At 43.5% G+C, this 17,078-nt stretch overlaps 1 protein-coding gene across 1 annotated transcript in view; it reads right to left on the reverse strand.

Annotated features, from left to right (window-relative positions):
* Positions 1 to 2,441: 2,441 nt before the first annotated feature.
* CEP112 (centrosomal protein 112) overlaps positions 2,442 to 17,078 on the reverse strand; it is a 423,284-nt gene continuing 408,647 nt past the window's right edge. The window contains exons 25-27 of the mRNA XM_003786186.3: positions 6,808 to 6,909; positions 3,600 to 3,664; positions 2,442 to 2,845 (exon numbers count right to left, since the gene is read on the reverse strand). Of these exons, the coding sequence (XP_003786234.1) occupies positions 2,842 to 2,845; positions 3,600 to 3,664; positions 6,808 to 6,909 (171 nt within the window). The 3' untranslated portion in view covers positions 2,442 to 2,841. The remainder of the gene's footprint in view (positions 2,846 to 3,599; positions 3,665 to 6,807; positions 6,910 to 17,078) is intronic.

A 17,078-nucleotide genomic window follows, 5' to 3' on the forward strand; every position in this document is an offset into this window, starting at 1 on the left:
TGTGTGCTGAAACTTTTCTCCCACCATTTTTGATGTTTTACCTTTCCTTTTTACTCTTGAAAAGAAAGCTGAAACACCACTGCCTTCTACGGATGGTGATGTACTTCAATACGAGAGCTGCTAATTGTTAATTCAGACTCAGTTTCTTCTCTCTGCACTTTCTCCCCAGACTCCTTTAATGAGGTTGCTCACCAATATAAGCACATCCCCATTTCTGGGAAATGTTTGAATCTGAGCTATTTCCCTCAATCCTCTGGTGCGACCTATGGAGCCAGTCCATCGTTCTCTGTACCCTCTATCTTAGTCTTCCTTTTCTTCTCTGTTACGACCTGACGGCTGCCCTCTGTGGGGGCCATTATTGAGTGAGGAGGCTGCACAATCCAAGGTCAGACCCCTGTGAAGGCTCACTGCTTGATGATGCAGAGATGGTGGACTCGACAAAACTATGACACACGCAGGCGACCGAACAGCTAACTTTGCCGTTAATCCTTCTCTTCCCTGACCCCATAACTGGATAATAACACACACCAAGAACCCTGGGATCCCAGAGAGCTGCTTCTGCTTGGCTAGTTCCAGAGGCTTCATCAGCCACTACCTGTTGACAATTACATGTTGGGATAGACAAAGCCCAGGTGGATGACTCAGGCATGGCAGCCAATAACAATAACTTCAGATGAGACTAAATTAGGTACTTGTGATGAACAATTGATCTTCCAGAAGATAAAAGAAAAGATGAAATCTTAGATGTTTTTATAATAAGGCTTGGTGTTTATAATTTATTTCCTGAGCACCGGTTTTCTCTCCCAGTAGCCGTTTCTATACTCAATGCTCGACTCAGTAAGGAATTTCAAATATGCCAAATGCAATTTTTCTTTCTCTTCCTTTATCAGAGAACGTTCACAAAGACATTAGTGTCAACCACCCATTCCTATCACATCCAATCAAACTGACCTGAAGTTTCCTTCCATTTACTCCCAGACATACGTGACACGCTTCAGAAAGGAACAGGATCTGGGGAATGTCAAAGGTTCAGAAGTGTTTGTCATTCCGTAAGGCCTGAAATAAGGAAAAGAGAGAATGGCAGCACCCCTCCAAAACACCTACTGCTATTGACTCATGGAAAACAAATATTCCTGAGTGGGCGTTCCAACGCCAGGGTACAATACCCATACAACTCACAAAGTATTTTCACTTCAAGCAGTTAATAACCTCACTAATGAAATCGCTGAGCTTCAACTTGCCTTTCATGGTCTGTGTGGAAGTTCTTAACATTAATCATGTAGCCTTCAGTTTTCCCTCTGAGCACTAAATCACAGCCTGAGGACCAATTATCCTCATTTGTTCAGTGCTTTTAATAGCATCTGCTACAATTTTACTTTATCCTGAATATTCTTGAAAATTTATTGTATACTCAGGAAAAACCTGATCTTTCAAAGGACAGGACTTGTGTTCCTGGAGGAGGTGTCCAGGCGGGTAGCTGAGCCTCACCGGGGTGGGGACCTCCCAGAGCTGAGCGAGGGAGAGAACCCCAGGCCTCCCGCCATGGCTGCAGCATGGCCACGTTTATGCCCATCCTCGTCCTGGCTTTGGAAGTGGCTGTCAACCCGTTACTTCCTTATCATTGCCGTGTCTCAGTGACAGTACAAAAAAGGGTAATGCATCCTTGAGCAGTAAACAACAGACACAAGTGTGGGAAAAAGAAAAGAATTTTGAGAAAAAGTGTAAATAAACTTTCTGTCCTGTCCTTTTACAGTAAACCAGATGATTATAGCCCCACCCACAGCCCAGATTTCCAGAGAATGCCTCCAAATGCCCATGGCACGCACCACAAAGCAGTCAAAAGAATCAGGAGCATCCATTCACTGCAAGTCAAAAGTTCCTCGGCACACGATGGTTGACCAACCAGCCTAGAACTGCTTCTCAGCATTCAGGTGGGGAGAGGGACCCTGACTTAAACATCTGTTCATGGCAGCAACACCATATTCTCTTGACCAGGAGGGGCCTCCATGAAAACACCATCAAGTAAAGCCCAGTCTGTGATCACTTGCCAGTGTATTGTGTCCTCATAACATGACCCTACATTTTTAGGCTTTTAAAGATTATTGATCGATAGTGCCAGGGAAACAACCACCATAAAAAGGGAGATTAAGAAAGTAACAATAAAGCTATAACTGCTGCACAAAATTCTTAACACCATTCTGGACTTCCAGGGTGGGACTGGACATCAACACAACACATATGGAACTGACATCAGATAAGCCAGTGACTTTATTCTACACACCAATTTTGTGCCCTAATTATAGATTTGCTCTCTGACGTGACATAAGGTATGTTTCCCCAAAGTACCATTTGAGCTTGCCAGTATTTGGTAGGGAAAAATACCAGGTGTATGCCACAATTAGCAAAGGAGATATAATAAAAAGTAGAAATAAAACTGATACGTACAAAATAATGTTTTAATAGTCTATCAACATGAACATGCAAACGATGTAAACAGGTTAAAATTTTGATGTGATCCTGATCATATGCAACTGGTACAATTCTATGCAGAAGCGTTACCAAGGCATGCCGTGAGAAACCATTTCTTTTCTCAGCACATACTCAAATGCACACAAATATGGAAATCAGAAATAAGGGAATGCTAGAAAAATAATGTAGACAGACACAAATAAAACCACCCTACTAGTGTGTGAATGATGAAAGTTTTTATGATCTTAATTACATGTAAGTATTAAAAAATGCCACTGATCTCACAGTTTACAGTATCCGAATCTTCAAACCTGCTGGAAGGAATCCACAGCGCAGCCTGGGCGATTATATCCAGTGCATTCTCTCATGAAGTTACCTGGAAACCAAAAACCTCAGTGATGACTTTCGCTAGGTTTAGTAAGTATGTCAATCATAAAATAGGTTGCAATCCTGGATAGCGGCTAAAAAGGATATTTGATATCAGAATGTCATCATTTATGCCTTTAAGGGATTAAATCTTACCGACACTGAGCAAACAGGACCTTTTTAAAGGGAATTTATTCACAAGCTCCTTCCTTTTAATTCAATGCCAAAGAAGTGGTTCAGCCTTTCACTGCACTAACAGGAAGGGTGTTTGATGGAATTAGAGCAGGTAAACACGATCTATGTCAGTGACATCACTGAGAACCTTTGAGTGAAAAGGTCCCGTGCATCCCATGAGTGCACACGGGGGCACTCAAGTGCTGTGACCTCACTGAGCCACTGATCTGTCCTCATCAGAACAGCGCCAAGCCTCCAAGGGATAAGAGGCTTTGAAGACATGAGCTAGCATCGCAAGAGTTGCATCATCTCACTATCTTAAAGGAAGATAGTGTCTCCTTTGCCCGGAGACTGGGCTTCAAGACAACGTCCTGTGGTGACTACCCAGGTGAGGCCTGGGCTTGCCACGTCCCTATTGATCTTGTTCTGACAGTACTGACTAAGCACTGTGATTAAAGCAGGTGGGTGACTCCTCAAAGACAAGCCTTGTCTTCAAAACTGCTACTATGTCTAAGCATTTTAATAAAGACTTAAATGTCAAACCAGAAGACTCGCGGCCCAAACAACACAGGCTACCCAGAAGGCCGCACCTCCTGCTTTGGTACGCGGTCAGCTCTTCCTGAAGGATGGATGCTCTCTTCTGCAGAAAGTTAACCTGGAAAAGACACCTGGTATGAGAAGAGGTGAATGCAGCTTAAATGTCAATGGTGTGCAAACAGTATGGTGAGATTTTATCTACATTCACACAGATTTCTAGCCAAAACTCAGGATTTGTTGAAGGTCAGCGTAGTATGTTTACATTTGGTCAGATCGCGTTCTTACTCAAAATCCATCAGAAACTACAGAACAATGTTCCAATTCCTCATTACGGGGCCATTTTGATCTGGCTCCATCCTGTCTCTGGGGCTTCTTAGCCCCTCCTGGCCTCCCTGCCTTTGCCACTTTATACATCAGGACGTTCACATGCTGCTGCCCTTTGGCCTGGGCCTTTTTCTCTTGGGAATGCCTGGCTACCTATCTCCTGTTCACCTTCACTCTTTGGTGCCAACATGGCTTCCCATCTCCTCCCCAGCTGCTCCTCACAGCAGCCAAAGCCCGTGGTCCCCTCCGCTGCGTTCCTGACCTCTGTTACTGGCACTTTCCACACTGCCTTGTAGTTAGATGTTTTCATATCTCTTTCCCAAACTTGAAAGCTCTTCTGGGGCCGGGATGACTTTTTTCTCTCTTCACCCCCCAGTTTTTCTTTTATAGGGCCAGGCATGAAACTAGTACTCACTAGCTGTTTAATGAATGAAAGAGAGAGTGAAAAGAAAATTGCTAGTTTCTGGGAATCTCAGTCCATCCTGGCGAGTCCCTGAGGTTGGAGAGACAGCATTTTGGAGTGGAGAGAGCCTGTGCTTTGTCTGGAGTTAGACCAAGTTGGGCTTAATTCATGGCTTGGCCTCTATGGCTCCAGGAAAGTTACTTAAGTTCTTGACACCTTACCTGTGGACTGGGGTTAATGACACCTACTGCCCAAGGTGATGAGGATGATGTGAACAACTAATAGAAGCTGCCTAGGGCAGAGGTCACAGAAGGTACCACCCCTACCCCCCAGCCCCACTCCTGGGGCCTGGAGGAAACTGGGTTGCTTAGTATATTCTCCTAAATCAGACCTTTACAATGTATTTGATTATTTTGAAGCATAAATTTCTATACCTTTAAAGTTACCTATGTCAGGCATGAATTCAAAAGCCAATAAAAACGGTTTGGGGATAACATATACTATGACTTAATGTAATCAAGAGTCAGTGGTATTTGATCAGTTCAGAATTGTTTACTGTTGCCTCTTTGGGCTGAGCTGAAACCATGGCAACGGCTGATTCTGAAACACAGTTATGCAAGATAGTACAGCTGGCAGAATAGAAAATGTGCCTAAAAGAAGAGGAAAGCACAGTCTTTCCAAAGGGACGCATATCAAAGCAGCTCCTGGGTTTTGCTTGTTTGCATATCACCTCGGCCTTAACTTTATCCAATTGCTCAAGTGACCCCTAGGACAATTGATAATTTTGACAGATGCAAGGATTACACTGATTCTACTTCCCAACCCCCACCATGCTTTGCAATTGGAATTCCAACAATTTTCAAAAAACACAGGCACCTGTGCCTCCAAACTAAATTTGCTCACTGTATGGCCTATGCCTCCTCCACGCAGCTGCCAATTCTGGGGCCCTATCGCAGCTGGCAGCACTCTCTTTCTGGGTCAGCATCCAGTTCTGGGAGGCTGAGTGGCTTTTATTACAGTGAAATGATATGAATGATAACAGAAGCCCTGCAGGTGGGTATCAGATTCCTCTTTTTTCCTCCCTCTACAAAAACTCCTCTGAAGGTGTCAGGGCCTACATCGCTGACCGTGGAAGCTCTCCTACAGACTTAAGGGGTAAACCACACCTGGAGCTTTTCATGTAAATAAAGACGACTTTAAATTCAAATGATTCTCTAGTCCCACCTTTCTAGGTTAACGTTCTCCTCCAGGACTTATTTTTATGTGCAGCAAAACTTACTAGCCTACACAAGCAACAGCAAACAGCAGCCTAAGGGTGGGTATGATGAACGTTTCCCTTTCAGATAAGAGGGGAATATAAAAGGATAAGCTAACATTTGTTCCACATTTCATCTTACATATTATGAACAGGTAATGTGAACGTAACCAAACTGTATCATTCATTTTATTTATAAATAAATTTATTCAGCACCTACTATGTGCCATGCACAGTTCTTGGCACAGAGAGTACAGAGATTTCTCTCCTTGTGGAACTTTTCCAGGAAAAAGTATGTCTTCAATTTCAAAATCCATTGGAAAAAGGAATATGCAAAGTTTTTCTTATGCTAGAGTTAAAAAAGCTCATTAGACCAAGGATACATAAAAAACATTCAACAATATAGAAGTATAAAGAGTAAACTTACATTGGACACTTTAAATAAATACCTAAATATAAATGAATTTTACCTCTCATATTATGTTTTATGAACTATACCAAGAACCACACATTTCAGCAAGAACTTAAAATACATCTTGTTACCTCTAATAACCACATAAAATTCACCAGAATAAAAATGCCTGTAAGAGAACTGAGCTTCCATTTTTTGGCACCTTCACGTGGTGAGGAGCAGCGATGTGCTAAGTGATGGCGTTCTGGACCTGTCGGCAGGAATATGATGATGGCTACTGCCCAGGGTGATGGGGATGATGTGAAACAACTCTCAGAAGCTGCCCGGCACGCAGCGCATAGAAGGTACCACCCAGGACTGACCGTGAGTAAAAGTTACCACAACTGAACTTCGCAATTTCAAGGGTACTTCTAAGAAAATCTTACTGGGACAATGAGGTCTTAAATTAGTATGAAACAAAATTTAAAGCAAAACAAAACAATTCACCCTGTGTAGTAAAGTTATGCTATGATATCACATTCATTTCTGGAATAAATTCAGTATCAAATTTACTTGCAAATTTTTTTTTTTGAGACAGAGTCAACCTTGGTAGAGTGCTGTGGTGTCACAGCTCACAGCAACCTTCAACTCTTGGGCTTAAGCGATTCTCTTGCCTCAGCCTCCCTAGTAGTGGGGACTACAGGCACCTGCCACAGCACCCAGATATTTTTTTTTGTTGTGGTTGTCATTGTTGTTTAGCAGACCTGGGTCGGGTTTAAACCCATCAGCCTCAGTGTATGTGGTTGGCACCTGGTGCCCTACCCACTGAGTTATGGGCACTGCCACTTGCAAATTTCTTTTGGGAAATGCCTTGATTGTAGTAATTACCTGGGCTTTTAAGGAAGAAATTGTATCTTCAAGTTCTTGTCTTAGAGATGCCGGCATCAACCCTTTGAATTTTGTTTCATATTCTTGTCTTACGTAAGTTATCTGAAATGGGAAAAAAGTAATTTTATTTTTACCATAGAAATGATTGTTTTGAATTTAAAAACCCAGAATAATATCTATTTATCACAAAGATGAGTGTGTTACATGAGGTCAGAAACCAGACAATGAAGGTCCAATAATAGGAAAGAGTTAAAAACAGAAAAAGCTACCCAGCCTTACCTCCTGTCTCTAACAGAGACAGTCCCAGTAACAACATTTTCTTCTTTAAAATCACTGTCACATAATTTTGGCATCTGATAAGTGAAATGCTGGTTCTCTCCTCTCCACCTGTGAGGTATGTGCACCAGCCCTGCAGCCTCTCCTTAATCAGGGTGCAGACTTTGACCATACTGAGCTGTTACCTGAGGACAACTCATGGTGTGTCTTTGCTCTGATTATAACTCTGCTCCAAACTGGCACACACCTGGCTGCTACATGTGAGTCATATGATTATGAAGACAGGAATAAGGAGCGGCTATGTCTCCGAGCCTCCTCAACACAGGTAGACAGAGTGCCCTGGGCATAAGAAGCTCCGGCTGCATGTTCCCTTCCGCCTCCTGAATACTATCAGGCCTATGTTCAACCAGCTGGTGCTCACTGGGCTGGTAAAGGCAAGGGTGGTGGCTCATCCCATTCATCTCTCAAAAAGCTAAAAAAGTGAGTGAGCGAGTAGAGGGAAGGCCTCTGGAGGAGCACGCAGGATGAAGGGGTGCATGCTGTGCTGTGTGTGGGTGTATACATACGGGGATTTTTCTCCAGCTATGTTTCCTCATCTGGAGGTGATAGAATTAATTCCTTTTAACATCAGCTGCATGTGCCGTGTGTGACGTAACTGAATATTAAGGCTGAGTTGTGGTGTATCATATAAATGATTCATCAGACACACCTGGGCATAAGGTACTATACCATGAAAATGCATGTATTTTGAGTACAGCTGGACGAGCCTATAGATTTGCTGGAGATAATTTAAAATTACCAGTCTTTAAGTCCACACTTTTCTTACACTAAGTGGAATTAAGGAAGAAATGTGCTCTAAGAATTCATTTCATTACCTACTAAACTCCCATGGCAACTGCTCTAGAATATGTTTTCAATTTTTAGCCAAGTGCTTTCGTAATATACGCTATAATTTGTGATTTATACGTAAAGGAAAAACAAAACAGCGGAAAAGTGATCTTTCCCACTGATGCGAATTCCTTATTGATAAAAAGCATATTGGTCTTCATATCTATTGATTTTTCTCACCTTCTCTTCTTGAACTTACTTCCAATAGTTACATTTCTTAGTCTACTCAAATGAAAAGAAAGCACAAAAAGAAATATATGTCTTATAAACAAGACCTTTAGGGCAACATTATTGAGAGCTCAAACGTTACATATTAACTATTGGACTTTTTCTTTCAGCACTGGCTCTGAAATTTTGAGCTCATTGCACACTATTTCTTGCAACCTTATCTGTTCAGAATGTCTGTCCACTGCCTTTATATTTGGGTCTAAATCCCACTTTCTTTCCCTCAGAACTTTGGAGAAATTCTCCAATGTCCTCTGGCATTACATCCTGCTACGGTGCAGGCTGAGGCCAGGCTTTTTTTTTTTTTTCTTTTCATGTTGACAATAACATTCTTTTTCTACCTGGATGCTCAGATCATTTTCTTTTTCCTTAATTCAGTAACTTCACTGGGAAATAGTTTGGCACAAATTATTCTGTATCAATTTTCCTGAGACATTGAATGTGCCATTTCTATCTTTAGATTCTATTATGTAAACAAAAGTTTCCTCTGTTACAAGAATTATTTGTATTCTATTTTTTTTTTTTCTTTTTTTTGAGAAAGAGTCTCACTATGTCACCCTGGATAGAGTGCTGGCATCATAGCTCACAGCAACCTCCAACTCTTGGGCTAAAGTGATTCTCTTGCCTCAGCCTCCCAAGTAGCTGGGACTACAGGTGCCTGCTACAGTGTGGCCTGGCTATTTTTTTTGTTGAAGTTGTCATTGTTGTTTAGCTGGCCCTGGCCAGGTTTGAACCTGCCACCCTCGGTGTATCTGGCTGCTGCTGTAACCGCTGTGCTATGGGTGCTGAGCCATATTCTATTATTTTTTACATATATATTTTTCTATTTGTTCTCTTCTTCAAAAACAAAGATTTTGCATATGTTTGCATGTCTTTAACAGTCTCTCACACTTAGGATTTTCTCTATTATTACTTTTATTTTCTTATTTTATATCTCTTTTGTATTCCCACTTCTTTTGTGTGATTTCCTCCAGCCTGATTACCATACTTCCTTGGATGCTTTCAGTTATAATTATTTGCTTTTCTGTTTTTTCTTTTTTTTCTGTGACAGAGTCTTACTATGTCACCTTGAGTAGAGTGCTGTGGTGTTGCAGCTCACAGTAACCTCAAACTCTTGGGCTTAAGTGATTCTCTTGCCTCAGCCTCCCAAGTAGCTGGGACTATGGGCTCCCACCCCAACACCTGGCTGTTTTTTGGTTGTAGTTGTCGTTGTTGTTTGGCAGGCCCAGGCTGGGTTCGAGCCCGCCAGCTCCTGTGTATGTCTAAGCTTATTTTTTCAAATATAGTTCCAATCTCTGCAATCTTTTGATTTTGTCTCCATTTTTCCCATTCTCTGAGAGGTCACGTCTCATCTTTGTTGTCTTACATCATCTCTAAAGACATCTCTTCTTTTTTCTCTTTCGGTATTCCCCCCCCCCCAACCATTTTCTTTGAGAGAAATATATATCATTGTTTTGTAAATGCTTTGACCCAGGGAAGAATTGTTATAAAGAACTGTAATTTGTCCGAACCTCCCATTTCTTGAGTAATTTTCCATTTGACGTATGTTCTTTGCTCTTTGCTCACTTTCTTTCTCTCTTTTAAGCTAAGCCATCAAAAATCATACGCTAGTTCCTTTTTCTTAATAAAGTTCACACCTCATTTTTGAATGGAACCAGCTATTTGCTGAGTGTGGAGGAAGCGGGAGCAAGGCAGGAGTAAGCCATCATCCAAGGGACTGGTTGTCTTCAATCCCTTTGACCAAATCTCTGGTATCAGTTGCTCTGAGGGCCTTTCTCCCTCTGTTTTCAAGTATTTTGGAGTCATGGCCAAGCATGTGCGCCCCTTGGTTCCTCTTAACTCTCGTGCCCCCTTCATTCTTCACACCTGATGATCCCCACTGGGAAGCCAGGCAACAGGGAGACGAAAGGTGTGAGTGGCCAAGGTTGCTCTCGGATCATCACTATTCCTTTCATCACTTTCCAAACTGAGTAACACTTCCAACCTTTATTGAAGACCTGTGCATTTCTACTCCCTGTCTATTCCTTTATGTGTTTATGCTTTCAGTGAATTTGAGCGGCATTAAAACAAGCCCCTGGAAATTCCGAAATTACCTCACGTACAAGTGAGACGTTAATCAGAAAAAGATTACTACCCTGAATCTTTAAACCCAAATCCTGAAACTGAAAATCATTATATCAAGCAGAATTCTGTTACTTTAATTAAGTTCATGGGAAACTCTATCCAATCTCTTTTCATTGTGTTTATGAGGTTAATAAAGTTTCCACTAGCAAACGCTTACCACTTTCTACGTGCCAGATAGGAGACCAAGGGTTTTATGAATATGTGGGTTTGATCCTTCTGGTGACCCAATGAAGTAAGCAAGAGAAGTAAAGTGTCATTTGAACTTGGGCAGTGTCATCCTCAAGCACGTCCCATCCATAGTTTCTCAATCCTTCCACATGCTGACGCGTTTCGGGTAGAGGCTCTCACTGACACCCCGGTTGGGGCAGTCCCATCCACCTCACACTGGTGCTCTGCCCAGCACAACAGGGAGTGGGATATACAACTACTGTCCTTCCTGACATCCATCTGGTCATCAATTTTTTTTAAGTGACAACAGTAACATCTAAATTTGTCTCACAGCAAAGGATAAAGGGGAAGGAGAGAAAAGTTTATCCTCCCACTATCACTTTGACTTCTGCTCCTGTTCTTCTGTCCCCACCGCTGACCCAGGATATGTTTGAAGGACACAGTGAGGGTGTAATAACATTTACCTACTGATGGCGAGCTGCTGAGGAGTTGGTCTCCCCTCTCCCTCCTGCCTTCCCACACATCACCTGGGTGCCGACTACAAAACAGTCTGTCCTTAAGACAGATCAAGAAGCACGAGGGGTTGAACTGAGCTGAGCAAAGTGTTTGAGTCCTTTGATTAAGGGAGATGAAAAGTTTTACACATAAATCTATTTTGTTACTAGATTTGAATGTTACATTTCATTAGCACAAAGTGCCTGTGAGGCCAGTGAGTGATGTCCATTAAATACAAATATATTCTGGGCCAGGTGCAATGGCTCACGCCTATAATCCCCAACCCTTAGAGAGGCCAATGTGGGAGGAGTGCTTGAGGCCAGGAGTTTGAGACCAGCCTGGGCAACACAGCACAATTCTGTTTCTACAAAGAAAACAAAAAAACTAGTCACAGGCATTGTGGGTGCACCTGTAGTCCCACCTACTTAGGAGGCTGAATCGGAAGGATCACCTGAGCCTTCATATTTTAAGGTTTTCATATTTTAAGTTAAGGGTAAAGCAGTTCAGGAAAACAAGTGTGCTTGATATTATTTTACAAAGTCCAACTGGTACTTTTGAGTTAGTACAGGAGAGGGAAAAGGAAGAATTTCTATGGATGGTCTCTCCTAAACCTCTTTCCACTTTGCCATTGGTCTATCCCAGTGCAAAGTACCTTAAGTTTGCACCTGGATGACTGCAATATTGGGATATTGGTTTTGTTTTACAAATAGAATTTGCTTAACCTTTAAAATAGGAATTAAAATCTTATATAGGGCCAAAAAGGCCCTGCATGGTAGGGTCCCTATCAACGTCTCACCCTCATGTCACCCGAAGAGTCTCCTTGCCTCTGGGACGCTAGACACATGTGCTTTCTTTCAGCTCATTCACTAAATGCCCTACGCTTCCCCTCACGACAGGACCTTTCTTGTTTTTCTCTGATTCTTCTTTCCCGTCTGTGGGGTTTGGCCACTGTGCCATCTGGACCTCTGCATATCGGAGGCCCCTGCTCTGTGACATCAGGGAGGCTGCAGATCCAGGCACTCAGCGGGAGGGGGCCTGGCCAGATGCCCCAGCTCCACTCAAGCCATCGTTTCTACCTGTGGGAGGCAGCAGCTTGCACCAGCAAGAATGGGGCGGGGAGCGGGAACACCAGCCCTTGCTGCCGAGCTGGCTCCTGGCACTGTCCTGGCATTGTTAGTCCCTGCCGTCCCTCATGGGTTTTCCTCCCAACAGCCTCTGCCTGCTTCTGGGTGCAGGACCTGCAGGCTGGTGGCTCCAGCCCCACTCACTACTCTGGGATTCTATTCTGTTTCTGGAGATGCTCATCTTAGGGACATTCAAATACATCTTTTAAATTTTCTCTTTTAATATCTTCTCAATCATCATGGAGTGTTTGGAGCAGAGTGGGTACCTGATGATAAACTGAAATAGGCCCATCTTGTACAAAAGGAGAGAGGTTTTGTAACCTTTTAATTTAATCAATAAACTCCGGGGGTTAAGAGCCCAGATGCTGTAATGGGAATGTTTAGAACTGAGTCTGGGTTGTGCCCTAACCTGTGTGCCCCGGGAAGGGTAATTCTTTGTGCCCCAGGTTCCTTATCAGGAAAGTACCTTTCTAGTGGCAAAGTGGAAAGAGGTTTAGGGGAGATTAAATTAGATAATTTAATATATGTAACATTTTTATAAGAGTTGCACATAATAAGTGTTCAATAATGGTTAGTTATTGTTACATCAGTTAATGGAGATTTTGAATATACATATAACTCCTTGTATTATTATATATAGCATGAATTATATATATTTAATTTAGCCAATCTGCTATCATTACACGTTTTGCTATTTGCGACATTATAAATACAGCAAGTTATTTGCATATATTCATGATTAATCTGAGGACTCCATTTAGACCTTTTTTTTGTATTTTTTAGTACTGTGACTGAGACAGTACATGATAAAAGGCTTCTATGAATTCAGTTGCAGTTTTAAATGAATTTGCAATGTAAACAGGACCATGGAAGAACATCCCCTGTGGGGGATGGGCCTTTGTCATTTTTGCACAGAAGCTTCTTAGGGAAAGGAGTATAGAGAACTTACATGTTTTTGTTTTGAAGAGTAAGAATAAAAGAAATAGCAGCATAAGATGATGCTTCCAAAAAATGCTATAGTGCTGCTGAGATAAAATGCACTGGCTTCTAAGAAATCCCGGTTTTCATTGGGGTTAAGGTATTCTGTGTTACCACAGCAACTGCCAAGAAAGATCCATTCTGGGAAAGGTGCTTTGCCCAGGGTTTGTGTGCTTTGATTCTAAAATATAAAGTCAAAATGTAAAAGTCACCATAATTTCCTTAACAACCTTGAAATGTTCATCTCCCCTTCCTTCTTCAGTCTGGTTTCATCTTTAACTGGTGTCCTCTCAGAACCCTCGCAGCTCAGCAGGCATCCGCCACCCCCTGTGCACAGGGACCGTCTCCACTGCCAGGGAGTGGAGCCTGCTACTGAATGGCCCTGGGACTCCCAGGAAAGAGGAGGCTGATTAATGAAGCAGCTGCTGACCTCTATTGTTTGAAGGGGCACATGAACTAGTTTTTGGAAAGGGTTGTATTTCCAGGAAGAAGGAATAGTTTTTTCGTTCTGTGGAGAAAAATGTAGCTTCAGAATGGTTCAGACCTAGAACTTTAATTAGGTTTACATGCTCTAAATTCAGCTTCAACGAGTTCAAGAACTTCGATACCAAAAAGAAAACATAGGTCTGATAAATTGGTTAATACACATGGAAAAGGTGGGAGAAATGGGTAAGATAATCAAAGATCAGAAAATTGCCAACAAACTGCCAAATTTGTTCATGAATCAAAGACTTACATACCTAATAAGAATGAGGTTGTGATGTGAAATACATACATTGAATATTAAATAAATACATGTGAACATTAAAAATTTTGGACAGCAATATTTGCATATAAGCTGTCCACTTTACTACCTGATGGTGATGGGAAGGCTGAAACATATTATAGAGCTCCCACAAATGCATGTGGCTTAGGAGGTCCTCACTTAGGATTTCACAAGACATACAAGTAGTGGGTATTTCACTCATCGGTATTCACCCCAGCGCTCCTGCACCCATCTTCTGGTAACTGGAACACACCCATCTCCCATTCTCTGTCCTACCCAAGGTTCAGGGGGAGATTATGTAACGGGGGCCTAAGCTAAACATCACGTCATATTTCCTGGTGCTGTGATCACTTAGGGTCTGGGAACGTGATGCAAGTCTGGTTAACCAGAATCACTGAGAGTCAAGGGACCCAGACTTGTCCCCTGGATTGCTCCAGGGAGGAAGCCATCTTGCTACCACAGAATGAGAACTGGTCTGAGAATGGAGCCAATCCAGAGGAGGCAGAGTTGAGAAATGGAGGAAAAGGAACTGGGCCTGTTATCAGCCTAGACCCTCAGTTGGCCCTGTCCTAGGATTTTTCAGTTTGGGTTGGATTTTTCTGGCACCCGCGACTACCACAGTCTGAATTGAACTGACACGGAATATGCAAAATGTTACTGTGCGTTCATGTGTGCTGTGTCCATCAGACCAGGGCCCGCAAACTTCCGCCTGCAGAACGGCCCAGTCCGGCCCAGTCCGTTTGTTCCTGGAACACATCCATGCTCACTTGTCTCCTTAGTGGCTATGATGCTTTCTCATGACAAGGGCAGACCTGAGTAGTCACGACAGAGACCTTATGGTTCACATGGCCCAAAACATTTGTTATCTGGACCTTTACCAAGAGTTGGCTGATGCCTGCATGAGACTGAGCTTCACAAGGTAGGGACTGTGACCAACCGTTTTGCCGGCTGCTGAAGCTCCAGCACTTAGCACAGTGCCTGGCATGTGGTAGGAGCTCAGCTGCCGAATGAACGGATCAAAACCCCAGGGCACACAACTGTTGTGTTCAGTCGGTCTTTGACCGAAAATGACAAGATCTTCAGGATGTCTACAGTAAACTAAGCACAAACGCTTTCCCTAAATACAAAGGCAGCTTCTGTCATCTTGGTACTGCAGTTCTTAATCAGCACGGTGACTATTAATAAGTAGGCTGGCTTCAAAGCTGAGAAAGTTGGAGGCAAACACCAGGGCCCACAGGGCTGCTGAGATCAAAGGGGATCTTAGAGATGCACCCTGAAGGAGGGGAGTTGGCTTCCCCCTGCTCCGTTCCGCCTCTGTGCTGCTTCTCCTTTGCCCACTATCAGACTTTTTATAGGGCTCTGATAGTAAATGACTCATGCCTCGCTTTCTTCTGAAATTAAACATCAGCAAATTTCCTGCTGGAATTTTTGCTATACTTTACATTTCCAGTGTTTTTCTTTTTAATATCATTCTTACTTTTCTTTCCTTGATTAGGTTGATATTTACTGTGAACATTCTCCTCTTTCAAAGAAGGGGTGATGCGTGTCTGAAAGGGTTCTGACTAGTACAGCAATTCTACAGGGGTCGAATGCCCCGGAGGTCCAGGCTGAAGAACATGGGTACGTGCAGGGCCAAGCTGCCATGAGCGATAAGGAAGCCCCTTTTCTGCTTTGCATGTACAAATCTGAACGGCTTTGGCGAAGGCCTGGGTCAGACACAGGGCCATATCCACTTCTCTTTAGGGTGCTGACCTCCCTCTCAGACAGGGAGTGACAGCCCTTCCTGGTTGGGGTTAGACTCCCTATAAAGGTGGTTTTCATCAACAGAGGACCAAAACCCCAACCAAGGGGTGGGTGGAGGAAGACAGCCGAGATTTTTAACTGACTTTGTTAATGAAAGACCCAAGAAGAGTTAAGGAGTGAGGCTGATACTCAGAAGGCTGTGGGGCGGGGTTTGGAATATCTCTGGCTCTTCGTACCCTGCAGTCAGGTTAGAGTACTTGGTATGTAGTAAATGCTCACTAAACATTGTTTTAATGAGTAAACGACTGAATAAAATTGGGGTTGAGTTGGTAGGTGGGGCCTTGAGATTGTGCAGGGCAACACAAGATATGCCAGTGAATTTAGATGTAATGTGGAAGAAAATAGGGAAAGAAAGAAAAACACACATTCATGAGCGCCTGATGCATGCCAGACACTGTATTAAACAACGGTACACAATCTCCTACATACTGTGAAGATTCCATTTGATCTTTACATAAAGTCTGGGAGGTCTATGTTATCATACGCATCTCAGAGAGGAGGAAACAGACTCCCAGGGAGTAACTGCTAGAGCCAGCTTTGAAAGCTGACGTCTCACCCCATCCTGTGGGGTCACTTATTACTGGGAGGGGGAGGATGGAAGAGGATTGATTCAGAAATACTGCACCAAATTCCCAGGAGAAGACACAGCCTGGTCTCAGGTGACAGTTACGGGGAAGGTCATACAGTAGAAGCTGATACCTGGCTCACAGGACGAAGCGAGAGAGGAGAGTGTGTGCCTTCAGCCAGAGCCCGGGAGAGGGTGATGCTACTGTGGAGACGGGGCAGTGAGGAGAGGGAGCCGGGCCGGTGCAGGGGAGGAAGGTGTTTGGGGTTTGCATTACTCAGAGTGAGGTGGGGGAGACATGCGTGAGGAAACTTGGGAGCGGAGCTCAGGAGGAAAGGCAGTTCTGGGGACCGAGGCATCATGTGCGGAAGAGGAAGCTGAAGCTTTGGGGATGGAAGTGCTCCCTGAGGGGGGGAGGAAGGAACAGGACTGTCCCGGGAGCGGAGACCCATCCACGAGGGACTCCCACATTTAGGATGCAAGAGGAAGAGCAGGAATGGCCCGAGAGGGGAGGTGACGAGTCAGGAGGGCAGCAAGTGTGGCCTTGGATGTTACCAAGGGGAGGGGAAGGCAGGGCTGGGTGCTGCAGAGAGGCTGAGGAGAGTGAGCAAGAGGCCCAGAACATTCCTCCAGGCCACAGAGTGATCTGGACAGCAGGTTAGTCACCAGCGACTTCGGTGAGCAGCGATGCTAAAAACACAGGGAGTGTAAGACGGAATTAGCTTGTGACCAGCATAGAGTTTCCTATTTGAAAACAAAACTTAAATATTGTTCAAAATATCTGAGTTAGTCAGGAGAGTTTTGACCTGGTTTGAGGGCATTTTTCAAGAGGCAAGCTCCGGCTGCTCTTTCTTTTCTG

Source organism: Otolemur garnettii, unplaced genomic scaffold (assembly GCF_000181295.1).
Source record: "Otolemur garnettii isolate 467f Iridium unplaced genomic scaffold, OtoGar3 scaffold00018, whole genome shotgun sequence".
Taxonomy (NCBI): domain Eukaryota; kingdom Metazoa; phylum Chordata; class Mammalia; order Primates; family Galagidae; genus Otolemur; species Otolemur garnettii.